This window comes from Phyllosticta citriasiana, assembly GCF_038021145.1.
Source record: "Phyllosticta citriasiana strain CBS 120426 chromosome Unknown IWZ02scaffold_7, whole genome shotgun sequence".
Classification (NCBI taxonomy): Eukaryota; Fungi; Ascomycota; class Dothideomycetes; order Botryosphaeriales; family Phyllostictaceae; genus Phyllosticta; species Phyllosticta citriasiana.
Window position 1 is genome coordinate 1,881,437 of NW_027117284.1, and position 23,665 is coordinate 1,905,101.

Consider the following 23,665-nt stretch of genomic DNA (forward strand, 5'->3'; position numbering starts at 1 on the left):
ATCAGATGCCAATGAATACCGCACAGCCTGGCTAAGACGCCCGCCACCCCCGAATTCTGCGCGTTCGAAGATCCACACCGGCAATGGGAAGCGAAAAGAGCTTGGACAAGGCTGTCGATCATCTCGTGATGACGTGGCTGCAGCTGCGAACGATCTCTCCCGTCGCAGGCACTGACGATTGGTAGCAGCGCGACTGACTTTGACAGAAAATGCTTAACGAAAGTGCTTATTCGCTAAATTCACCGACGCCATATTGATGAATTCACTATTGACCGCCACAATGACCGTACTATGCGGGCGAGTAGGTGTAGACACCCTGTCTTTGCAACCATGCGAAATGAAGACCTGTACCTCAGTGGCCGCCGGGGCTGCGAGAGTGCCAAAACCAGTGACCCCAGGGCCTGGTAAGATTTGGATGACCGGGAAAGAACAAAAGGCTGTGCTAACATCTTGCGGCGCCTTCCCCGATGAGTGGGACGCCAATCATTTGCGTGCGTTCTACCGGAAGTATGGCGATCGGGACATTGGAGGGGAAGTCAAGGTTCTGGTTGTCAGGCCCGTAGCAGGGAGCAAGACCCTGTGCAAAGAAATGGACACTCGCAAACTCTAAAGAAAAGTGGTACGCCAATCCTCACCTTCTCACTTCCACAATCCGCCGTCGTATTGTCACGTTCCTTTCACTGTTTGTCGGTCTTTGATGCGACTTGGTTGCGCCTCTCCTTGAAAAGTGTCCATTGTGTACACTCATCGCTCTCTAATCATCCCAGTCTTTTGATTCCACAATGAAGGTGACGCAGGCGGTAGTTGTGCTTGGATGGATCAGTCCAGTATTTGGAGGTGAGTGTTTTGTTGAAGCGCTATGTCGACTTTGACTTACATTCTGGTAGGATTGATACGTAGAGCAAATCACGCTCCTTACTACGGCGCATATGGATTTGAGAACCTGGAAAGGCGGCAAAATGGTTATGCTGCGCCGCAGCAAGGTGGAGCTGGCGGGGCTGAGGCTGGTGGAAGATATCCGAAAGGAGGACAAGAGCAAGGCACCGCGCCGGTAAGGACTGCGCCATTCGGCACTGGGACGGGTATTTTTCCTCCACCAACGTCCTTAGGAACAGCGCCTCCTACGAACAATCCCGACACATTGCCCCCAGGCGTCAGTCCTCCAAAATTTGCTACTGGTCTGGTTGGCACGCCCTTGACACCTGCTGTCGGTACACCCGATCGACGCCCCGTTACACAACAGACACAGTTCCCACCCACGGGCATTTTCACTACGCCCACGCCCGTTGCTACTGGTAATAGTCTGTCGAAGCAGCCTGGGGGAGCCTCAACCGCACCGACGACGCCATTCGCTCCACCTGGAACGGCTCCCGAATCAGGACCTACTGGCACAGTGGCTGGTCAAATGCCACCGGTCATGAGTCCTGGCGCGCAGTCAATTCCTCTTTCGATCAATTTCACGCTCGCCCCTACTCGAACTCGTTCGCCTGGACAGACTCCGCCTGGTGGACGTCTTCCTCCGCCCCCCGGCGGCTTGACCTCGCCCTTCTTCCCTCTCCAGCCAGCTGCGACCGGCACTGGCACCGCTGTCGGGCCACCATACCCGTACGGTGGACGTGGAAAAGGAGGAAATGCGCGTGGCGGTGGTCGTAACCGCCCTGGCACTGTTCCAATTTTTCGAACTCCAGGCGGCAATCACACTGTCGTTCCAACTCCCATCAAGGGCACTCCGGGTCCAGAGGCTCCAATCCCTCCAGCAACGGCGGTTCCCCTGACGTCAAACGCGGGCACCGCTCCTTTTATTCTCCCGCCCGCCAACACGCCGGCTTTGAACACACCTGTTAGAAATGTCCCGAACCAGCTTCCTGGCGGTGGTCCCCCTGTTGGAACTCCGCCTGCGCGCGTTCCTCCCAGTCAATCTGGTCTTCAACCTCAAACGACGCCGCCCCCGACTTCACCTGTGCCTTTCCCACCTTTTGGAACCGCACCGCCTGGTACGGCGCCTCAGACAACGCCTGTGGCCGGTCGGCCTCCGAACGAGTTCCCGCCGCCGGCTACTACGCCCTTGATCTATCAACCGAATGTGCCTAGGCCGCAGCAGCCCAAGGGTGAAGTACCAAACAGAGGGTTTCCCAATCAGGGACCTCCTGAAAGTCCGAATCGCGGACCGCCTCCTGAGTCCCCCAACCGTGGCCCACCTCCAGAAGCTCCGAATCGCGGCCCGCCGGAGTCCCCGAATCGTGGTCCCCCCCAAGAGTCTCCCAACCGCGGTCCTCCACCTGAGAGTCCAGGCAGAGGGAAAGAGCAAAGTCCGCCAGGGGCTGGCGTTGTTCCGCCGCCTCCGCGCCCCGAAACTACCACGCCGCCCCCAGTCAACCGGCCACCTCCTGGCGGATTCCCACCGCCTCAGAACCAACCTCCCGGAAAGCAGCCTCCAGGCCAGCAGCCTCCTGTCAATCAGCCTGTTCCAGGTCAACAGCCTCCTCCTGGCCAGCAGCCGCCAGTTCCGGGTCAGCAACCACCAGTGAACACTCCTGTGCCTGGCCAACAGCCCCCGTTACCAGGCCAGCAGCCTCCTGTTCCTGGTCAGCAGCCTCCTACCCGGAGTCAGCAACCGCCTGTTCCGGGTCAACAACCACCTGTCCCAGGTCAGCAACCCCCGATTCCGGGTCAGCCACCGTCAGTCAACACACCCGTGCCTGGCCAGCAACCTTCGGTCAACCAGCCAGTTCCCGGTGGACAGCAACAACCTCCCGTCAACCAACCTGTACCAGGTGGACAGCAGCAACCTCCAGTCAACCAACCTGTGCCAGGTTCGCAAACAACGCCTATCCCGCCCGGTATTCAGCCGCCTCCTTTTGCGGGAACCGCGCCGACTCCCATCACAACACCAGAGGCTACCACGCCCGAGGCTCCCGGTGGCGGAACTACGCCCATCGGCGGAAATTACAGACCCATTCCCGAAAGCAGCCCCGGCACCACGCCAACACCAATCGGCGTCCCGCCTGGGCCAGGAAGAACTCCTCCCGTCGGCAAGACTCCACCGATTCCTTTCCCTTCTCAGCAGGGAACTGGAACGGTCTCTGTTGTCACTTTGACGATTACTCCTTCTCCTGGCGCTACGCTGCCTCCGCCCGGCTTGGGCCCGCAAGTGCCTCCTGGGACTCCAATCGCTCAGCCCCCTGGACAGCAGCCCGGTCAACAGCCTGGACAGGTCCCAGGTTCAACCCCTGAAGAACAGCCGGGTCAGCAACCTGGGCAAGTTCCAGGCCAAGTTCCAGGTCAAGTTCCAGGCCAAGTTCCAGGCCAAGTTCCTGGTCAAGTCCCAGGTCAAAAACCGGGAGAAACTCCTGGTCAGGTTCCAGGGCAAGTACCTGGCCAGGTTCCTGGAAAAATTCCAGGAGAGACACCTGGGCAAGTTCCAGGCCAGGTTCCAGGCCAGGTTCCAGGCCAGGTTCCAGGACAGGTTCCAGGACAAGTACCTGGCAAGTCTCCAGGAAAAACTCCTGGTCAAGTTCCGGGTCAAATTCCCGGCCAAGTACCAGGGCAGCAGCCTGGCCAACAGCCTGGAATTTATCAACCTGGACAGCAGCCAGGTCAGCAGCCCGGCGTGCAACCACCCGGACAATTCCCGCCTGGCACGGCTCCAGTTCCTACCACTCCTGTCACTCCTGTCACGCCCGTCACTCCTGTAACCCCTGTTACACCTGTGACACCTGTTACTCCAGTTACCCCTGTAACCCCTGTCACGCCAGTTACTCCAGTGACGCCAGTGACGCCGGAAACTCCGGTGACGCCCGTGACTCCGGCGACAGGCACTCCAGTGACGCCGGAGACGCCTACAACAATCTACCAGACGTCCGTCATCTTCACGCAGCGCCGCATCACAATTGTGACGCCCGGCCCATCCGGTCCTGTCACGGCTGTGGTCAACACGACGGTTCCCGCCTTCGCGACCGTGACGCCTGTCGTCGGCGGCGGCCAACCAGGCAAAGGCGTGACACCACCCGGCGGAGGTCAGCCCTTTGGCACCGTGCCCACAACTCACCCCGGCAACACGCCGCGGCCTTTCGGTACGCCCACTACGCCATACGGCATGGGTACGCCGCTGGTTCCGCTCGCAACGGGCACGATCCAGCTGAACACGGCGCCCCCCGTCTTCGCTACTGGCACTGCGCCGCCGCTTACGACGTTGGCGACGCGCCTGTCGCCCAATGCTGGAGGCAGCCAGGGACAGGAAGCTGGTGGGCAACGGCCACCTCCCAACGACATGAAGATGGGAGGAGGCGTGGGCGGTGCCCGTCCTGGCTACGCGCCGCCGCCGCAAATGAAATATTTCTAAGCCGCGGCTCTTGCGGCGTGTCAGCCAGACGTGTAGAACGTAGTAGTTGCTTAAAGAGAAATGGAAATACGGTTCGTTGAGCGATAAGCAAGCGGAGGGTATAGTATCGTCGGGCTTTCTCTTGATTCCCATGTGTTGGTTCCGAGGCATTTGCATTATCCCATGCCCCCCACTCCATTGTGGAGGTCGGTTTTGCTTGGGTTTGGTTTCTCGGCCTTCCACTTACCGACCCCCCCTTGTACTAGTTTCCTTTGTACGATTGCGCGTGTAGTGGTTTTCCTTTGGTGTAAATATGTGGCTGGGCCATTTGTAAAATCATCTTCGACATAGACGATTCCTTATGTATCTTGGCTTTTTCGGTTCTATCTGTTCAGGATGAAGGAAAAGTGCATGGTCTTGTAAAGTGTGCTAGGGGGGGGGGGGGGGGGGGGGGCGGAAATACAAGGAAGTGATGATGGGATTATATTGATGTGGATGCAGTACAGCCGACCAACATTGTAATGAACTTCTTTCCAGAATGGAAAATGAAAGCTGAACAGGAGCATCCAACGCGGCGACGATCAGTAGGCTCAGAGGAGAAGCGTCCGAGCCATCTGGAGCACGACCACTCAGAATATCAAGTTTCCGTTGATCAGTAAGATCGACTCAGAGCTCTCGTGGCGCACTTTCCATCCACAGGCGACAGGAAGCGACAAGATTGGTTCAGCTACGCGGACTTTTCACGCGATCTGCTCCTCCACAATATCCGCACGACTCAATGCCCAGTAAACACCTTCCAGTTCCCGCACGCGCCAGCAAGCTCCAGGGGTAGTCTGAATTACTTCCAGCGGAGGCACATGCGACCTAGGAAGTTTTCACAACATTGCGAATTCACTGCCACCCAACCGCTTATACAAAATGTACGCTTGGCAGGAGAGTTTAGCACAGAAGGCGGTGCAGAGATTTCGGAGCGACTGCTCATCGCATCCGAATGAACACAAGGCTGGGCGTGAGAGTTTGACATTTCGAAATTGCGAGACTGTTTTCTCGGGAAAGCGTGCAGGGAGACCTTCTGCAATCTTGATTATGTAGGGAAGAGAAATGGGAATAACCGGGAGCAATTGACAGGCCTCATGTGCAGACACAGGAAGCACCTCTGTCGTGTTCCGCATTCCCCTCGCTCATGACGTCTTCGCATGTACGGATCCTCAAACCACCGTCGCGTTTCTCGCCCGAAACATCCAAGCCTCTGCTTCACCATGAAAACAAAACAACGATTGCACTTTTGAGATTCCCATGCTGAGAGATGCGAGACGCCGATGCTAGATAGTCGACGCGGTAGGTCGTCGGTTCGCGTTTGGTGCCTGATGCGGCAAGCCAGCGGGCGGGCGAAAAGGTGACAGCGCATCTCCGTTCACGTTGGTCGCAAACGCGGTTGCGTCATTGGCAGAGAGGGAAACGTTGGGATACTCTGAGAGAAATATGGCAAGGTTGACCGAGACGGAGCGTCAACGGTGTAGCTCGCAACGTGCTAGTGGTTTCGCTTGGGCACCGGCCGAGGTTGTTTGTTTGCAGACTCGTTAGGAGAAAAGGTTCTTATTTCGCTGATGATGCATACTTTGCTCTTCAGGTAGTGCAGGTCTACCGAGGCCAGCAACACAGTGCGCTTGTGAAGACAGTTAAAATGCGGTCGGATGTTTACATTCTAATCCACGCTGCTTCAAAGCTTTCGTCAGTAATCTGCAACACCCAATTTTATCAGTACATCCCTTCAGGCCGTCGCGGTGATCAGTAAAAGAGTTTTTGACGCAATCGAATATCTCGTTGGTTGGCTACTGCTGCCTCAAACGCCTTCTCCCCCGAGCTGAAATACAATAGCCGACCGCTCCGATCCTTCCTCGTTGTATTCACAAGGCCCTAGAAACATCAGACTTTTGATCACTCCAGGTCCGCTTCTGCATCTCGTTTTCGATTTTGCCCTCTGCCAGAGATGTTTGTCCTGACAGAGTATCAGAATTCCAGGGCCCAAGCCAGCCTTAAACAAATCAGCCTTAGACATTTGGCCTCAGTCTCCGCGTTGGGAATTGTGTCATGGCGCTGGAGTCCAAAAAGCTTTTCGTGCAAAACTCCCACGTCAAGACTTCCAAAGGAACCGCACATATCTTTGATTAAAAACCACAACCCTGTGCTTTTCTTTTTCGCGACTTCGTGCAAGATGAATGACAAGTCCGGCGTTTGGGGAAGGAGCTCGTCTTTTGTAAAGAGCCTTAAAAGCGAGGGGGCTATTTCAGGGTATGTTACCAGCTGTATGTCCATCGGAGTGTAGCCCTTTTGAAGCATGACTTGTTCAATCTGGCTTGGAAGCATCCCATGGGTCCTGTGACTGTTGTATTGCCTTTCGAAGGCATGCACGAATGCTCTGTAGACTTCCGGGGCCACTCCAGGATCCATGTTACACATCTTCTCGAATAACTCCTGTGGAGTCGCATTGCCATAGTCGACCTTGGTTGAAACGATCGTTTTCCCACTTCTGAGATCTACAATAGCAATATCCCAAAGAATGGTATCAAAGGTCGATTGACCCAGTATCTTGTAGGTCTCACAGCGCACCAACCAAACCCCCTCTTTGTCTTGATTCAACTTGACACGTAGCCAATTAGCTGTAGTTTTTTCAGATTGATATTTGAAGTCTTTGTTGATGTACCACCCATTTCGATTGGGCGTTGACCATACCCGGGTGGAGGGGTCGGGAGTCTCGGATTTGGGAATATTTTGGACATGATGACGATGATGAAAACGGTAATCGGTGCGAAGGACGTGGGTGTGGACAAGACAATGAGGGTCCGAGTCTGAGTCCCATTCCGAGTCAGACTCTCCAGATGGCTGAGGCTGAACACGGACGTGTGACTTGTCGGTATTGTTGCATTCTTCAGAATTCCTGAAGTGGTGTATCTCGAAAACCAAAAGATCCCGAGTTTTAGAGGTCAGTTCGACGAACTCGGGCCATTTCTGATGAAGCGCGGCGGCGATTGATTCTTCGTTCGCTGGCACCTCGTCCAAATAGAGCAGAACGCGACGTCGCAGCTCCCCAAGATTGCATTCTTCCTCAATTCTTTTGAATTCTGTCATCTTGTAGACAATGTGCGATCTCATGTTGTATGTGAAGTTGAGGAAGTCTGGCCATCTCTTTCCAAGTGCGCGGTCGATGTGCTTGGGGCACGCGTCAACGTGGTGCAGGTGTCGCAAAGCTTGACGATAAAGACTGGCACGATGGTCAGTCTGACAGATTCATCGATGAGATTTGTAGCAACTCACGCGTGCATTTTACTCGCGGAATCTCTGTGAGATTCGCTGTCCTTGTGTTTGTGAGCTAGCGAGCGGAGCGCGCGACTGTTCGGAACAACGGGCCGGTAATGATGTTGTGGACAGCCGTGAAGAGATTTGGGAAGGGTTGTCGCTTGGAGAAGAGAGAGAACGGACAAGTTTGAGTGGTTGAGTGTCCATGCGGATCTGGCAACCAAGGAAGTTGCAGCAGACAGGCGCCCGCGGAAAGAGCCAAGCGCAAGCAGGAGGCTCAAAGTCGGCGAGACAATTTGAATTAGACAGGTAGATTGAGTGCTGCCAAACACGGTGTGAAATTGCATAGCTCGCGGTCATAAATAATGCAACAATTTCTTCGTTCATGGAGAAGAGTTCCTCGAGGTCCAGCTGTGTGATCCAGATAAAGGTCCTGGCCGGAGCGCTAGGGGTGAATCGCAGACGAAGCAGACAAACGCAACAGACCAGGTAAACGCGGAAAGAAGTCTTGGACTTTCGAAGCAAACCCGGAAAAAAATTTGGTCGGAAACATTTCTTGTTCGATGGGTGGGTATGTTGAACATGCTGGATTGAACGAGACGTGATGGACAAGACAGAACACCATACCCTCCCGCTTCTGCGTCAAATCTCCTCCGAGGATCCATTGATGTCCACCGTCTTTCAAAGAAGGAACAGCGAAATTCCTGAACATTTGCAGAACGTTGTTGGAGCTCGACATCGAATGCTCCTTGTGTAACGTCAATCATAGCGGGAGCGGGAAGGGGGAATCTGCGCCTCAACCAGCCCCTGATGAGAGATCGACGTTGTCTCCGGACCCTGTCCCCACCTCGTGTAGAGGTGATCTAGTTGGGGGAAGAGTTACAAAGTCCAGGAGAATGAAGGGAGGGGTTGCGGTGCTACTTTGGCGAAGGGAAGGTTTTCTCTTCCCGCTGGCGTCCCCAGAGTGGACGCTCGATTTGGTCGACCGCGGAAGAGCTTTTCGCGATTGCTGTGTTGTATTGGGATGCCGCCGGTGATCCGAATCTTCAGACTTCTCGTCGCTCTGCCTCGAGGGCACGCATATTCGGATCTTCGCCTCTCTTCCATGCCTCTTGAAGCTGCCTCTGCTCCTCCACCCGTAGCTGCGTGATCTGGTGTTCCGTCTCCTCAACCATGGCGGCGTCCCCCCTGAACTGAATCATCTTCATGCTTGTAAGCTTCTTCTCTAAGTATTCTCTCTCGCCTCTCACGAACCAAAACTGGCGGTACTGCTCGGCAGACCCGAAACAGATGCCATATCCGTCGCAGTAGCAGCTGTGTTCGTCGGGGCAGTATTGGCTCTCGCGCATGAAGATGTATTGCCAAAGGTATTCGAACACACGGCCAGAGTTGAAATCAGCGAGCTCGGTCTCCATCAGCCATTTCCGGAGGTGGATGTACACTTCCCGAGGATTCTCGAGGATACGCTCCTTACTGACCGCGAATTGCGCACAGCAAGGTTGAGAAAGCGCTGTCGGAGGCTTGTGTCCTGGCCAGAGTTGACGCCATACTTGAGTAGTAAAGGCCAGTTCGCCAAATTTCTTGATGTTCTGAATGTCTACGTATGGGCGGTCGAGGTGGATCCAGTCGGGACATCCAGGTTCGATATGGCACCGCGAGTTCATGTACCCAAATCTTGAAACGCGGTCGAGGTTCATGCGCTTGATCGTCTCGACGGAATCTCCATTCAAGAGAGGGTTGTTGTGCCAGGCAAACTGCTGGGCGTGGAAGAAGAAGACGATGTCCGGCAACGAGTCGTAGTGATCAATGATGTAGGTGAGATACGCCATGGCCTCGTGGCCCTTGTTCATGGGCACGGTCAAGTCGCCTTCGTGCGGTTCGTCGACGACGTATATAGCGGTAGGCAACCCGGGCAACTCGTGTGCCATCCAGTCGACGTTCTCACGTTTGGTACGAGCGGCAACCAAAACGCCACTGTAATTGTATCCTTCTGGCTTGGGAGGAAATTCGGAAAAGGGTATCGGCCGAGTAAAGTTGCTGTGGGTAGCGCCCTCGATGATCCGCAAACTCGTCTCCTCTTTGATCCTCAGTGTCGCATCACGTTTGCTCGAAAAGTAGGAATATGTGAGAAGACATTGAAGAGTGACCAAAATGCTGTAAAGAATCACATTGCAAGGCGAGCGGCTGAGAGTAATCATTTTGAACCAGGTGAAAGAGCGAAAACGCCCTAAAGCGGGTGATAGGGGAAGGGTGACCTTAAAGATGGTCGGCGATACTGCGAGATCAGAGTTTCCGTGCGCCATAAGCAATGCACGACACGAAATTCGACGCCTATCACCACAAGATTTTAATCTTTTGGCAATCTGAGGTAGGGAGATGCCGCGTACTCCGAGTGTCCTGAACCCCAATGAGATTTTAGTCCCGTGATGAGTCCGAATCCGAGCGTCGATGCTTGCTTGCGCGTTCCAGAAGCTCAATCCTCACCCTTGCTGCTGCGGTACCTTCAACGAATAGAGAACATCTGGAAAAGCCAAAATGAGACGAGCGACAAAAGCGATCGTTGCGAGTAAATTTTATTGCGGGTAAGCTCGAGTGAACATTGCGCCACTTTGAAAGCTGATCCAGGACGCACCGTTCAAATTGCACTGTGTACGGATGAACCGGCGCCGCATCGGACCGCGCGGCTTATGCAACAGCCTCGTGGTGCTGTTGGATATCAGCCACATTATAGCTCGTCGCACGTAGCGGGTGTAAGTGGCGGTCGCATTGGCGACAACTATTTCGAAACCAAACTGCTTGTAATGCTGTTTGCGCTACAAATTCGTCGAGGTCGACAGAAGAACAGGGAGGCTGCTTCTTGAAGGACGTTGGCGTCAGAAGACGAAACGGTATCCCGAATCCGAGAAGCCCGCGAAGACCATATGATGATCTGTGCTCGCAAGAAGCTCAACACCAGACGTTTGTTGCAGCCAAACCATCGACCAGGACAAAGCCACAACCAACCGAGCGCCTAGAAGCCAAGATGACTTGCTGTTGCGTGCCAACTGGTACACAAATAGCAGCCTGATCGTCGCAGCAGATGAGTTTTAGCCGGCACACTTCTGCAGTGTACGCAAAGCTGCATTTCGCAATTGGACACTATATACCCGCTGGCTCCGTTCGTCTGCGTTTGATTGCAAGAAAGACTTTTCGTCGTTCGTAGTAGACTCCACCTCATGTGCCCATTCTTGAGCGATCTCTGTCTGAGTCACTCTTGACCTGTTACATAACCTCTCCCATGGGAGAATTCATTCCATGATCAAGAAGGCTGACAGCAAGTATTCCAGGCAGCAATGCGCAATGCAAGCTCTGGGCAAAGGTCCTGGAATTTATAAGACAGTGACTTCGAAATAAGGGAATAGAACAAGTACTCATTTCACCGAGCTTGTTAAAATTAGGACTCTGCACTTCCACACTGCAAACATGGTCGTCATCGAGATGAAGCCGGACCCGCCATTCTTAATGACGCCCAACGACAACAGCCCAATCGACATCTACATCGCAATATACACAGACGTCGCATTCAAGCACTAGGCTTTCTTCGCCGACACGCCAATCAACGCGTTCATCACCAACGCCCTCAACGACGAGACCAACGACTGGACCATGGAGATCACTCCTTCAGACGCGCACGCAGATCCCAAGGTCGACCGGCTCGTCAAAGTGTGCCAGATGCCAGTCGACAAAGTCCCAGTTCTGCACGGGGTAGGGGAGAAAGTGGAGCTGACGCACGGGCACCCGACGTGGAACTGTCTGGATTTCGTACTGGAGCTGATTATGAGGGCGGAACAGCGGGAGGTGCTCGACTTGGAAGAGGGCCGGTCTTGTTGCTGTGGATTGAGGCTTGAAGCAGCGCGTTCGGGGTCAGTTGCCAATTACGGCATTCATGGCGCGAGGCGTTGTACGGTCATTTACCATGCTGGTGGTCCTTCGTGCTCATGAAAACTGACTGGTTCTCGTTTGCAAGCTCGAGGAGTCTTGAAGCTTCCCGGCCGCGTCCCCATTGCATCTTGCAGTTATACCATGCATCCTTGTTCCTCTCCGCCACTGCTCCTCGGCTTGTTATCGAAACCTCGGTTCGTTACACGGCGCAAGCGACAGCCACAAACTTCAAACTACATCGTCGCTTCCGCTACTTTTGTTCATCTTCCCTGGGTCAGTTCCGACTCTTTCTGCTCTTCTCAACTTCGAGGGCAGTGAGCCTTCAACCATCTCCCATATTTCAGCGAACGGTTCTCGGAAAATTTCCGAAAAGCTCTGATAGACGCTTTTCAAGTCTTTGAAGGGTTTCTTTTCCTTAAAAGGGCGAGCAAATGCGGGATATTCCAAACACATTTTCAGCACCGCCTCGGCCGTGTTTTGTTCTTCTCCTTTGTCCGCAGGTTTGTCCTTTTGTGATTCGTCCTGCCTGCTCTTCTTATCCTTGTCTTTTGACTCCGAGTCGTTACCTTCTTCTTGGTCTTCTTCGTTGGATTTTCTGCCGATTTTTCGGAATAGACGAAAAACATCAATAAAGTTGAGGGCGACGAGATTGATCATGAAGACCGGGACGAAGAAAGGGAAGAGCAGAGTAAAGGCGGCGGAGTGGAAAACAAATGTGCATAATTGCCAGGTGCGCGTTCTCATGACGCCATTTCTGAATCCCAGTATAAGCCAGATGGGAAGGCCAAGGGTAAAGACTGTTGCAAACATTAAAGCCCTGAATGTGGCCTTTGTTGTCTTTTTCAGTCTTGACTCTTTGGGCTTCTCCTTGGGACCGTCGTCTTTGCCATCTGGCGGCGAATCAGCGCCTTCAAGTAGTTCCTTGGGAATGGAACTGGTGATGCTTGTCGGAGTGTTGCCCATGCTGCCGGTATTTTTGCGGCGAACCGGGGACTCAGGATCCTTGGGTGGATCTCTGGGTTGATCATCGGGTCCTCTATTGGCTCCTTCTGGAGGCTCATTAGACTCAGTGCCTGTGGCGTTTGGTGCATCCTCGCATTTGGCAGCATGTTGTGTCTCCCAATTTCGAAAAGAATGCAGTGAACCACACGCTAGAGCTAATTGACTTCCCGGAATTTCTTGCATCAAGTAGGAGACCCAATGCCAGGTGTGCCACAAACCGTGAAGTAGCCTTCTGAGACGCCACGTGATGTAGATAGAGTCTCCTTCCGAATGAGCGTCTTGGTCTGTAGGTTTAGACTGGCCTTTTTCGTCGTGGTAGCTGTCGTACAAGATGCTCTTTCTCATAACCCGGTCTTTCAAAGTACCTCTCAACCCACGGAAGATATCGTTGGCTGCGTCTCCCGCCAGTTTGACGCATATGAGAATGAACAGCGTAATGAAGAGAGCAGTCACGGCAGTCTTGGCCATGATCGTGGTCAAGGAGCGCTCGGGTATTCCGTTCATGCTGAAAATAGCTGCAGCAAACCCCAACGGCAGGAAGATGACTGTGACGCTGGTAAAGACCCGGACATCCTCTGCACTTCTTAGATTGACATCGTCACGGAAAGATGCTCGAATGCTTTCAATCCGGGACATCAACTGCCGAGCTCTGTTGTATTGTGACCTCAAGTCGCGCCCATTTTGATGATTCACGCGCGTCCAAAAACTGATCGTGTAATTATACTTTGTCTCGTCTTTCAGAGTCCATCGTGGCCTCTCTTCTCCTCGGGCGTCCTCTCTTTTTTGCCAGCTGTCGAGATGCTCCAGGATTGCATGGATGTCTTGGATGAGCCTATCAAGGGCAACAATCATTACGTTCCACTGTTTGATGTACGAGAAGTAATCTCTACTCAAGAAAGAGTCTGATGATGTGGGACTTTTCAAGGACTCGAAGAAATTCAGGATTCTAATTGTGCTCACCTCTACTGTGGAAAGCATTCGGTCGAGAATCATCTGCTCAAAGACTCTGCGCTGTGTCCAGGAGCGAGTATGGCTGTATGATGGAAGTCTCACCACCATTTTGGGCTCCAGGTGTAAATACGAGCCATCATGGTCCGGAACTGGCAAGTTCTCAATAATGTGGCAAGTCCAGTATCGATCCAAGAAGTCGCCGTCAAAACGGAAACTGATAGATGCTCGGGCGAGCTTCTTGCCTTTCAGCGCAAAGCCATCGAGGCAGTCTGGACGCAAAAGGCCTTTTCTTTCCCCGTCGTCGGTTTCGCTAAGCAGCTGCCAGAACGAGAGGTGAAGCTCAGTCTCCCAATAGTTCTTTGCTCTGATTGTCACATCCAAGAAAGACATTTGGTAGTTGAAGTGCCTTTTGAAGAAGGCCAACAGGCTTTTGAACTCGGTAAAGGCGCAACAGCAAAGTACCGCAATGTCGTGATAAGGACGGTCAATCCCTATTACCCTTTTTTTTGCATTCTCTGCTGTTCGCACTTCAAGCAGACTTCGGCAAAAGTCGCCGTTCTCCATCAGATCCCATTTTGGCCATTTCAATCCATCTTGAGCAGATCCGGAGCGTGGTACGTCCTTAATGAATGCTCTTTTTTCCTTTTGCCATTCAGATTCAGTCTGTCGGAGTACCAGCTCTTTGCGCTCGTCGGGAGTTAAGATACTTTCAAAGAGACTGGTAACGCCCATCGTGAAGAACCAGTCGATAAGTTGGTTATTGCGCACGTGTTGATAGGTCACGATCCGGACCCAAAACACCACCATCTCTTTTAATGAGCTTTTCCTCCCGGAGATGAGCCCTATCCAGTATTCCTCGGATTCCAAAAACTCAGGGGTCCTATACAACCAAGTCTCCGATACTTCAAGGACTCTGCTGAAGTCTAGAGAGTGACTGGGTGGCAGATATTTCTTCGCAAAGAATGCATCGACTGATTTGGGATCTTTGTTTTTCTTGAATACTTGTAAGGCATCTTCCGTGTTCGAAAGGGTCTCAGGAACACTGATTTGGTCCATGTCACGGTGTGGGACACGCGGGAGTGTCTTTAAACGCCATGATTGCATCCTGTCTCCAGTACCTGCGCGCGTGATCCAAAGTATGTAGGGAAGCTCGAAAACTGTCCGCCAGAAGAGTCCGTGGTCACAGTCTTTGAAGAAGGTCTCTGTCGGAAAGTTTTCCTTGATACGGCCGGGAAAAAGACCATGAGACCCGCTTGCCCTTTTCAAGCATTCTTGGGTCGAGTTGAAATCTCTGTTTCGACTACCAGGTAAACCCTCATACGATAGCAGCATCTCTAGTCCGTATCGCAGTGGCTTTTGGAATTTCGAATCCTCGCTTACTCGGTAGAATCTTTGTATGCCAAGTGTGTTCGCCCATGCTTCAAGGCATTCTTTGTTTTCGTCAAAGAGTCCGGCACGGCTCCCATAGATGAGCGCAGTGTCCCGGGGTCGAAACGGATATCTTGTGCCCAGCACATTGCGAGAGCTGGCGATTATCTTCTGTTTCAGGAAGGACTTTTCGTCTACCAGAAATCGTTGCAATATAACGTCTCGAGCAGCTTCGGCTGAAAGGGGGTTTGAATTCTTAAGAGACTGCGCCTTTCCTTTCTCTGAATTCGATCCAGTCTGAAGGCCCAATTGCTGTAAGCACTCCAGTGCGAGCCAGGTCCAAACGTGATGTTCCAAATGAAATGTGGCAACTCCATTTTCTTTTATACCCTCAAACGCGGTTTCTTCTCGCGTCATTGTCCTGTCTAACACTTCCCTCCACCTCTTGACCGCTTCTCCAATGTAGTCCCGGCCTGGCGTCATGAGAAATTCCAAACACGTAAGTTCTCTGTCATTAGATTCCAAATCTGGCTTATCTGGCAACTGTGGAGCACGCTTCTCATCGCTCGTCGATTGCTTAGTTGATTCTTGATGCTCTAGTTGAGTCGCCTTGAAGAATTTTGCGAAGTGAAAAGTCTCTATGATTGGCAGTGGATCGGGACGTTGCCGAGGGGAGAAGTCGTAATAATTGATGTCATTGCTAATCGGCTGGCCGGATGCCCAATGATAGGATACGAAGCAATGAGTGCCTTCGTTCCAAGCTTTCTTGAAGACCCAGTTCAAGTGAGCTTTACAAGTGTTTTGGATTCTAGCGCATCTTTTGACGTGACAGAGGCATTTCTTTGCCGGGCCAGTATCTCTGGAGTCGCTTGCGATATGGTTGTGTAACTCTTGTGTGATATTTCTGGCATTTTCAGGATCACCGCATGCTTCATGAATGGTATTCTGACCGTGCTTCTCATCCTTCTTGAGGAGTTTCATGATTTCGAGGAGGAATTCAAAGGCAAAACTGTAATGCATTAGCAAACTTGCCACACGCTTGCTAAATCCAGCATCCCTACAAGCTTGCAGTCGATTCGATCTGGTGACCTGAGATGTCACCGCAGGTGATGGCAACAGAGGCTATGTTTTCGTGGGTCTCGTTGTGTTGCTGGAAGAGACCCTGGTTGGGATCCCACTTCCATTTGATGTCGCTTCTTATCGCACATACAGACAGAATATGTTCCAGATTACGTCTGAAGATGAAGTCAAGTTGCTCATCTTCAACCAATTTGCCTTGCTGGTATCCAAGATCGGGGTAGAGATGGCTTTCGAAAAGTCTTCGAGCCGAGATCATGGTAGAGCCCCACCCGTTGGCTCGATTTGACATGAGCTGCAATCGGTAGCCAATCGTGATCGTCATTTCTCGCTGGCTGTGCGGGTCGAAATGAAGAGTCCAACCCTCATGATCCGCTTCTTGGGCCTTGCCATTAATGAAAACGGATACGACTAGCCCGACAGCTTTTGGGTTCACAGTTTGATCATCATCTTCGTCATTTTCGGCCGATGAAACATGTTTTGATGGCGAGGAATCTCCTCCGTGAAGGGCTGAGCCCATGTCTTTGTCGACCATGCTTTGATATGGTCCAAACTGATGAGCAACGACGAAGCTGGATTTTTTCGGGCCAAGGAAGATTTTGTATCCGAAGAGATCGTTTTGGTTCTTCTTAGACACGCCGCGCTGGTCATGTATGAAGTTTTCTATCTCGGCATCTCTGTTGTCGTTGCTATCGTTGAGACTTTCGAAGTTGAATCGGTCATTTGCCTGTATTCGGTCCAATTCCCTGATGGCGAGGTCTTTTATCCGAACTTGGAGAGATAGCTGGTCGGTGCTGCCAGTTTGACTCTTAGTCGTCTGCTTCTTGCAATTTTCGTTCTCAACGGTCTGTAGCTTTGATTTGAAAACGTAATTTTGAGCGACGACATCATCCTTGACAGTGTATTGTGTGACGATGGAACACTGCTGCGCATCAAATTCAAAGAGCGGCCAGCGATCGTCGGCGAAGCTTAGCCTAGGAATCACGTCCTGTATAATCGACCCGGAAAGACCCAGCCCTTGGGAAGAGTCTGTCGAACGCTCAAAGAGACGTTCTGTGCGCTCTGGTGCTTCTACTGGATCCGAAGACCCTGTCTGCATGCCCGGTAAATCGACGCTGAAGAAGCCAGAAGCTCCAAAACCGCCGAAATACTTCGTGATCTGGAGAATCCTTCCATGGGAGGTTACACTTGCCGTTGTGCCATTTTCGCCAAATGAGCTGTATGTCGTAGGTCTCTGTCTCTCCTGCACTGGTGACTTGAGGATCCTGCTCTGATCTATGTGGTCCCATTGACCTATTGGTTGATCTAGTTGGGTCGACGTAAGCTAGTAAGTTATTCGGAATTGGTCTGTTCCTTACGCTCGATGTACTCTTGCACCAGACTGTCCTCATCTGATGTTGGCTGCGTGAAGAAGTTTTCTTCCTCTGACAGAGGCGCCTGCTTTACGGGCTCAAATTCTTGAGGCATTGGTAAACATTCCGTGAGACCGGGGAAGTGTGAAAGAACTTGACAACACTTGGTGGAATACTTTGTCGGCATTGCTCAAAATATGAGAAAATGAGAGTTATATCAGCTTATACCTAGCCTTGTGTTTGATTTTTGACAACCAATTATAATTCAAGAGCAATATGCAAGTGATCAATGTTGACAGTGGCTGAAATCTTACCGAAAAGCCATCCACAGAAATCCGTCAACCGCCAAGACGGTACCTCCTTTGCTGACCAGCGACATTATCCAACATGGTGAATGATCAGACGGGGCTGGGCTTCGTAAGCCTGAGAATCCCAACTCTTGCAGTGATCCCGTTAAGGACGGAAAATCCTCAGGCGTCGTGGCCGCGCTCCGGGCGTAGGTGGGTATTTGCGGTTAGCGGTTGGAGGTTTCTTGAACCCTTTGAGAGTTGAGGTTGCCATGACTTCGCTTCCGATCTGTCAACGAACTCTTGATATGCCAATCAAGCTATCAGGACGGCGTGGGGTTCCGCTTACCGATGATCAAGCCGTCATTCGCAGTGGCATCGTCAGCAACGATTCCAGCCTCCTCAGAGAAAGAGGAAGGGGAACAATGTTCGGGCGATAGAGTCGGAGGACGAACAGGTGACCAGCTCCACCGCATGGCAGTCAGAACTTTCGCCGTATGCCTCGCTGCGTGCAGGGTTGGATGTTTTTCTTGTATCATCTTGCAGGCGCATGGGTGATCGTCGCTTGTGGTTGAGCAACTGCCAGATCCAGTCAGCACACATGACATTTTTTGCACCTTCCACTTCTTGCAGCGCTCCCATCACCTCTTGTCTCCCTTCAACTCCGACTTGACCTCTCACCGTTCTTCGACTCCAACATTATTCAGAAGCTTCGAGCCAAACGACGACGACCTGCGCACCACCTCCTCTGTGAGCCGGCTGTCAGTTACAACTTGAACTGCAACTGCCGACGCCTCTGTGTACTGCAACCTCTATCACATACTCGCGCGGGCGCCCAAAATCCCTCGAAGACGCCAATTTTCTCCTCGCAGCCCCCACATGATCCGCCACTGTCTAGCCAAGGCTGCAAGGCTGGAAAAGGCTGACGCACAAACCCGTTCCCAAACCAGACCGCATACCCGCACTGTTCATCGAGATCCACTGCAGCCTGATAGACACGCTCAAAGCCTTGGCGCGAAAAGACGTCGTCCACGCAGCAAAAAGAAAGGTTGGACGAAGGGCGCAGAGAAAGAGTGGTATTGATCTGCATAAGAATTCAGCATCGAGAGACCTTCCAGGCTCCTGTCTGCTTGAGGGACGGAGAGGCTTCCTCCACCTTTTCAGGATACACATGCGTGCGCCGGCACCTTCGAACATGATCATTGTTTCTTTGGGTCGTGTCCCTCTTCATCCCTCTCACATCTACAAGGTGCAGCGGTCACGAAAACCACCCTCAGTGAGGAGGCCTCCGGTGCCTCCGGACAGACGGCGACGGCCCCAGCGACAGTACCAAGCTCTCCGAGTGACTTTTCACGAAACGGGCGATCCAATCCCGGTCGGCCACGCCACCGCGACTGCGCAGAGCGACATCGCAGAGAGAACGGAACTCGAGATACTCAAAGGGTGGGTATAAACAGGGTCAAAAGAAATTGCATGTCCCTGTAACGCGGCTGCACCCTGCAAGCTGCCGTCCAGCGCCCCAGCAGCGTCAATGCAGCAGCAATCATTCAGCACCACTTCTGCAACCGTGGAGAAGCCATTGAGAAGCGTGTATGAGACCGAGGAGCTGTCGCTTTTGGGACACCTACCGGGCTATGACCAGGATGTCCAGCAGCATCGACTGCACGAACAGCCAAGGTGATTCTCGACCATCGATAGTCCCATCACCCACACGCAGACGACGCGAAAACAGTTCTTTCTCCAGAAAGACAGGCACATCAGGTGTCATCGCGCGACGAAGCGACGACCCAGCAGGCGTGACATCATCGCGGTGACGATCATGCACTGCGCCCCCATCTGCCAGCTCATCGGGTACCCTCACAACAGCGGAGACCAACCCAAGCACCGCCGTGGCCCTGTGGAGAGCAGGAGATCCAGATCCCCAGCGCATACGAGGACTGGACCACATTGATCACCCCCTCCCGCCCGTTCGCGCGGTAGACGTGCAGATGTACAGATGTGCGGGTGATGCGGTGGCGATGTGCTACGCTGGGACCAAGATGTGGGCGTGATGTTCTGGGGAAGAAACGATCAACAACTATTTTTTTTTTTTTTTTTGTTCTCTCGTGTTTTTGTCTCCGTTTTCGCATGGCGTCGTTACATATGCTCCAAGTCGCAATGCTGATTTCCCAGTTGGTTCAGTGTGTATAACATTGGCTCGCTTCAGCCTCGCATCTTTGCGCTCCATCATTCAGGAAAGCGAAGCGTTGCGTTCTATGTACCACAGTCAGCAGAAGCGCTCCCCTTGGCCACTTGCTTGCATGCCGACCAAAGAAAAAGAAACGTTGCTGCCTCGTTGACGAAAAAAAGGATGGTGCCGTTGCGTTGCGCGAAGAAAAATAACAACCGTTGCATCCGCCCCTTTCCCTGGATGCGCTAAGTACTCCGTACCAGCATCGATAATCGCACATGGAATAGAAAACCCTGACCCGACTGAGGGCTATCCGTCACAGGTCCCTGGTGCCGTTGTTCATACGTTCCCAGTCTACTCGTGCCAAACGCCGTGAAAAGAAAGATTCAGAAGCAGACCCAGGTGGTTTACCCAGAGTACAAAAGGAAGTAAAAGTGTCTGGTGGTGTCACAAACAGAACGGGCAGGTCGGGCCGAACCTACACGGTCGGCAGCCCAGCCCCGGAATTTAAGGTTCTAAAGCGTAAAAGTCTAATCGGAGAAAATGGCGCTTTTGTGCCGCCGCAGCAGAGCTCCTTTCGTGGGAAGGATGCCGCGTTTGGCACCGGCCGGCGGGAGCGAGACAGGCTTGTTCCAGCGGACTGGGTCCGTTTGTTGGCGGAAAAAAAAGTTTGGAAAGTTGCGGAAGGAAGGAGGAGAAGGAGAAGCCGGGATTACTAGACACGCGCGGCGACCAGCGACATGTAGACGCCCCAGCACAGGCCGATGGCGCTAAGGAAGACGATGCGGCGCTCGACGGGGATGAGGGTGAAGTTGATGATGGAGGCAAAAGGCCAGACCTTGTAACCGGCAACGATGATTGGAATGGTCTCCTGTGGGTAACAAAGTTAAGGGGGTCCAGAAATAGAAGCGAGGGGGGGGGGGGGGGGGGGGGGGAGTGAACAGGCACCACGTACGCTTCGGATATTGTTGCCAATTTGCGCGCTCGATTGGCCCTTCATGATGCCCATGAGAACCAAGAAGGCAACCGTGTTCATGATGGCGCCCATGGTGATGCAGTCAATGAACCACTTGGTCATGGTGTTTTTCCAGTTGAGCTTGGGCTTGTGGTCCTTGTCTTCCGAGGCGGCGTAGACGTAGCTGCCATCGTCGACCGAGGTCTTACTCTCGGCGACGGCCTCGACGTCGCGGTCGGCCAGCTCGTGGTACTGGGGCTTGCCGCCCGAGGGCGCGTAGGCCGGGAAGGTGCGCTCGAGGAAGCCTTGCCAGTGGTAGTTGGGCGGGGCGGTGATGAAAGTCAGAACGACGAAGCGCAGGAACTCGACAATGTTGAAGGCAAAGGGCCGCTGTTTGTCGAGCCAGGCGGATTAGCGGAGTGGATGGCGGGTGGGAGCAGCGAGTGGGCGGCATACGTTGCCCTTGTATGCATCAATAATTTGGGCGAGGATGTTGGAGATGGAGGACAGCAGCGCCGCTTGGAGGGTGGCGTTGACGATTGGCGACGGCATGATTGATTGATTGATTGTGTTGGTGGTGGTGGTGGTGGTGGTGGTGGTGGTAGTGATGGAGGTCGTGGTCTGGATTGGAATTGGTGGTAGTCTGCAAACGAGTGACAGAGGCGAGGAAGACAACCGAAGGTAAGGGCTCAAGGAAGTAAACGGTCCAGTTGGCCTCAGGACGACTGACTCCCTCTTGCCGTGGGTTTCGAGGCAACCGGAATCTGGGGCGCGACCCGTTTCAAGTCGCTACGCGCGTCATGGCACCAAAGGGCCCGCGCGCCAATCAAATCAAATCCCCGGAGTCAGTCTATCGATAACGAATTTCTCGGCACTGGACTGCTCCGCTGCCGAATGGAGTCGACATCATCGTCAGCGAAACCCCCTCCGGACCAGCTCCACCATTGCATGTACTGCCCTGGCAAAATGGATATTGACGAAGACGACGCTCCTCCGCTGCTGGTCGACGCTACTGAGCCATCTGGGGCCCCCGACAACCCCACCTCCGACCAACTCTCCACCAACGTCCAGGACCTGTCCCTTGTCAAAGTCCCCATCACCGTTGTCACCGGTAGGTATCTATGCATTTCGGGGCCACTCCTATCTTTCTGGCGCCCATTTCCCGCCTGCCGTACCACTAGTCGTACGGCTTTGCAATCAATCGGCCTTCGGGGCTACCGAACCAGCTGTTCCCCGCTTCCAATTTCCGCACCGTTGCTCCCTTCCGTCCTTCCCCACGCGGTAAAAAACGACTGACGTTTGCCCAGGCTATCTCGGCGCCGGCAAGACTACGCTGTTGAATTACATTCTCAACGAGCGCCACGGCAAGAAAATTGCCGTCATCCTCAATGGCTTGTAATCCCCCTCGAACACCGCCAAGCCCAACCCAACTGACTTCTGGCTAGAATTTGGAGACTGTAAAGCCATCTCCTCATGCTGCCCCTAGATGGATCTGACTGACGACCACCACCCCAGCTGCCGACATTGAAAAGACCCTGACCGTCTCCAAAGAGGGATCGCAGGTGCAAGAATGGCTGGACCTGGCCAACGGCTGCCTTTGCTGCACCGTCAAAGATGCCGGCGTGACGGCCATTGAGTCGCTCATGGAGCGGCGCGGCGCCTTCGACTACATCCTGCTCGAGACGACGGGCCTGGCCGACCCGGGCAACATCGCGCCGCTATTCTGGGTCGACGAGGGTCTGGGCAGCTCCATCTACCTCGACGGCATCGTCACGCTGGTCGATGCCAAAAACATCCTCAAGAGCCTGGACGAGCGGCCCGCACCGGCTGCGGACGACCACGACCACGACGGACCGGAACTCACAACCGCGCATTTGCAGATTTCGCACGCCGATGTTGTCGTCATCAACAAGAGCGACCTCGTCACGCCGCAGGAGCTGGCTGACGTCGAGAAGCGGATCCGCGCCATCAATGCCCTGGCAAAGATTCACGTTACGAACCACAGCCAAGTACCGCAGCTCGAAGGCGTGCTGCTCGACCTGCACGCATATGACGCCGTCGGCGCCGAAGAACTCGACTTTGCAGCCAAAGGACACAGCCATCTCGACCCCGTACGGCCCCATTTCCATCCCAATCACAAGCCTCCGAAAGCAGACTGACTTTCCACAGACAATCGCCACAATCACGATTCCCATCCCGCCGCTCTCTGCCGCCGGCCTCGACGCCCTCGACGCCTGGCTACGCTCCGTGCTCTGGGACGAGACGCTGCCGGCCGCCGACGACGCGGCCAGCGACTACCAATCCCCCAAGTTCGAAATCCACCGCACCAAGGGCCGCGTGCCCATGGCCGACGGCTCACCGCTCAAGCTCATCCAGGGCGTGCGCGAGGTGTTTGAGATCCTGGACGCCAAGGACAGCCCCCCGGCTGGCAGTGGTGATGGCAGTGCGCAGGGCCAGAGCGGCAAGATTGTCTTGATTGGGCGCAGCGTTGATGCTGACGTGTTTGGGCGGAGTTTGATGAGGACGTTGGGGGTGTAGTTTAGAAAAAAGGTCGAGGTAGGACGCATGTGTTTGGTTGTCGTTGTTGCCGTCGTTGGAAGAAGCGGAGTTGTGGCTACCGACCGTGGGAGATGCATATACGACATGGTACGGCACGCATGGTGCGCGGAGTTTTTGAGAGGGCAAAAGCAACGGCATTGATAGAAGTGAGTATAAAATGCTCAAGAACACCTCAGGACAAGTGCCCCAAATTTTCAAGTCCACATCTGGATTCTCTCTTGTCAGCCAGAACGATGAGGTTGGTTCGTCGCGCATGTGTGTGGAGACGACTACCCAGATACAACGACGAAGACGCTGGCAATGGCAATGGCAATGAAGACGACTCACTCACTCACTCACTTACGATGCCATGAAACAGGATACCAGAGAAGAGAAGACAGGAGAAGAGAAGAACAAGCCACAAGA

General features: G+C 53.4%; 6 protein-coding genes across 6 annotated transcripts; 2 read left to right on the forward strand and 4 right to left on the reverse strand.

Annotated features, from left to right (window-relative positions):
- Positions 1–782: 782 nt before the first annotated feature.
- Positions 783–3,181, forward strand: IWZ02DRAFT_482436 (uncharacterized protein; the record flags this gene model as incomplete). The annotated part of the gene is made up of 3 exons (XM_066769147.1): positions 783–837; positions 888–2,510; positions 2,586–3,181. Coding segments are annotated over 3 exons (2,274 nt in total), but the record flags the coding sequence as incomplete, so codon positions are not given.
- Positions 3,182–6,052: 2,871 nt separating this feature from the next.
- IWZ02DRAFT_285144 (uncharacterized protein) lies at positions 6,053–8,314 on the reverse strand. Its single transcript, XM_066763697.1, has 2 exons — positions 7,637–8,314; positions 6,053–7,583 (listed from the first exon to the last, which is right to left on the reverse strand). The coding sequence occupies exons 1-2, from the start codon at positions 7,963–7,965 to the stop codon at positions 6,332–6,334; spliced, it is 1,581 nt and encodes a 526-aa protein (XP_066622653.1). The 5' UTR covers positions 7,966–8,314; the 3' UTR covers positions 6,053–6,331.
- A 350-nt stretch (positions 8,315–8,664) lies between these two features.
- On the reverse strand, positions 8,665–9,816 carry IWZ02DRAFT_470006 (uncharacterized protein; the record flags this gene model as incomplete). Its single annotated transcript, XM_066768765.1, has 3 exons — positions 8,665–8,806; positions 8,873–9,612; positions 9,787–9,816. 3 exons carry the CDS (start codon positions 9,814–9,816, stop codon positions 8,665–8,667), a joined length of 912 nt encoding a protein of 303 aa, XP_066622654.1.
- A 1,867-nt stretch (positions 9,817–11,683) lies between these two features.
- Positions 11,684–17,588, reverse strand: IWZ02DRAFT_285206 (uncharacterized protein). Its single transcript, XM_066763699.1, has 3 exons — positions 17,307–17,588; positions 15,922–17,242; positions 11,684–15,869 (listed from the first exon to the last, which is right to left on the reverse strand). The coding sequence occupies exons 1-3, from the start codon at positions 17,326–17,328 to the stop codon at positions 11,768–11,770; spliced, it is 5,445 nt and encodes a 1,814-aa protein (XP_066622655.1). The 5' UTR covers positions 17,329–17,588; the 3' UTR covers positions 11,684–11,767.
- A 2,495-nt stretch (positions 17,589–20,083) lies between these two features.
- IWZ02DRAFT_285165 (uncharacterized protein) lies at positions 20,084–21,487 on the reverse strand. Its single transcript, XM_066763698.1, has 3 exons — positions 21,158–21,487; positions 20,702–21,091; positions 20,084–20,617 (listed from the first exon to the last, which is right to left on the reverse strand). Exons 1-3 carry the CDS (start codon positions 21,251–21,253, stop codon positions 20,462–20,464), a joined length of 642 nt encoding a protein of 213 aa, XP_066622656.1. The 5' UTR covers positions 21,254–21,487; the 3' UTR covers positions 20,084–20,461.
- A 180-nt stretch (positions 21,488–21,667) lies between these two features.
- IWZ02DRAFT_378549 (CobW/HypB/UreG) lies at positions 21,668–23,239 on the forward strand (the record flags this gene model as incomplete). The annotated part of the gene is made up of 5 exons (XM_066764993.1): positions 21,668–21,812; positions 22,009–22,079; positions 22,122–22,158; positions 22,217–22,812; positions 22,871–23,239. The coding sequence occupies 5 exons, from the start codon at positions 21,668–21,670 to the stop codon at positions 23,237–23,239; spliced, it is 1,218 nt and encodes a 405-aa protein (XP_066622657.1).
- Between the last annotated feature and the right edge of the window lie 426 nt (positions 23,240–23,665).

Coding starts and splice junctions, on each gene's coding strand:
- IWZ02DRAFT_285144 (XM_066763697.1), bottom strand. CDS start 7,965: ATGCAATTTCACACCGTGTTTGGCAGCACTCAATCTACCTGTCTAATT. Junction 7,584..7,636: donor TCCGCGAGTAAAATGCACGC/GTGAGTTGCTAC, acceptor CCATCGTGCCAG/TCTTTATCGTCAAGCTTTGC.
- IWZ02DRAFT_285165 (XM_066763698.1), bottom strand. CDS start 21,253: ATGCCGTCGCCAATCGTCAACGCCACCCTCCAAGCGGCGCTGCTGTCC. Junction 21,092..21,157: donor TTGATGCATACAAGGGCAAC/GTATGCCGCCCA, acceptor CTCGACAAACAG/CGGCCCTTTGCCTTCAACAT. Junction 20,618..20,701: donor TTGGCAACAATATCCGAAGC/GTACGTGGTGCC, acceptor TGTTACCCACAG/GAGACCATTCCAATCATCGT.
- IWZ02DRAFT_285206 (XM_066763699.1), bottom strand. CDS start 17,328: ATGAGGACAGTCTGGTGCAAGA. Junction 17,243..17,306: donor GAGGACAGTCTGGTGCAAGA/GTACATCGAGCG, acceptor CGACCCAACTAG/ATCAACCAATAGGTCAATGG. Junction 15,870..15,921: donor ATCGAATCGACTGCAAGCTT/GTAGGGATGCTG, acceptor AATGCATTACAG/TTTTGCCTTTGAATTCCTCC.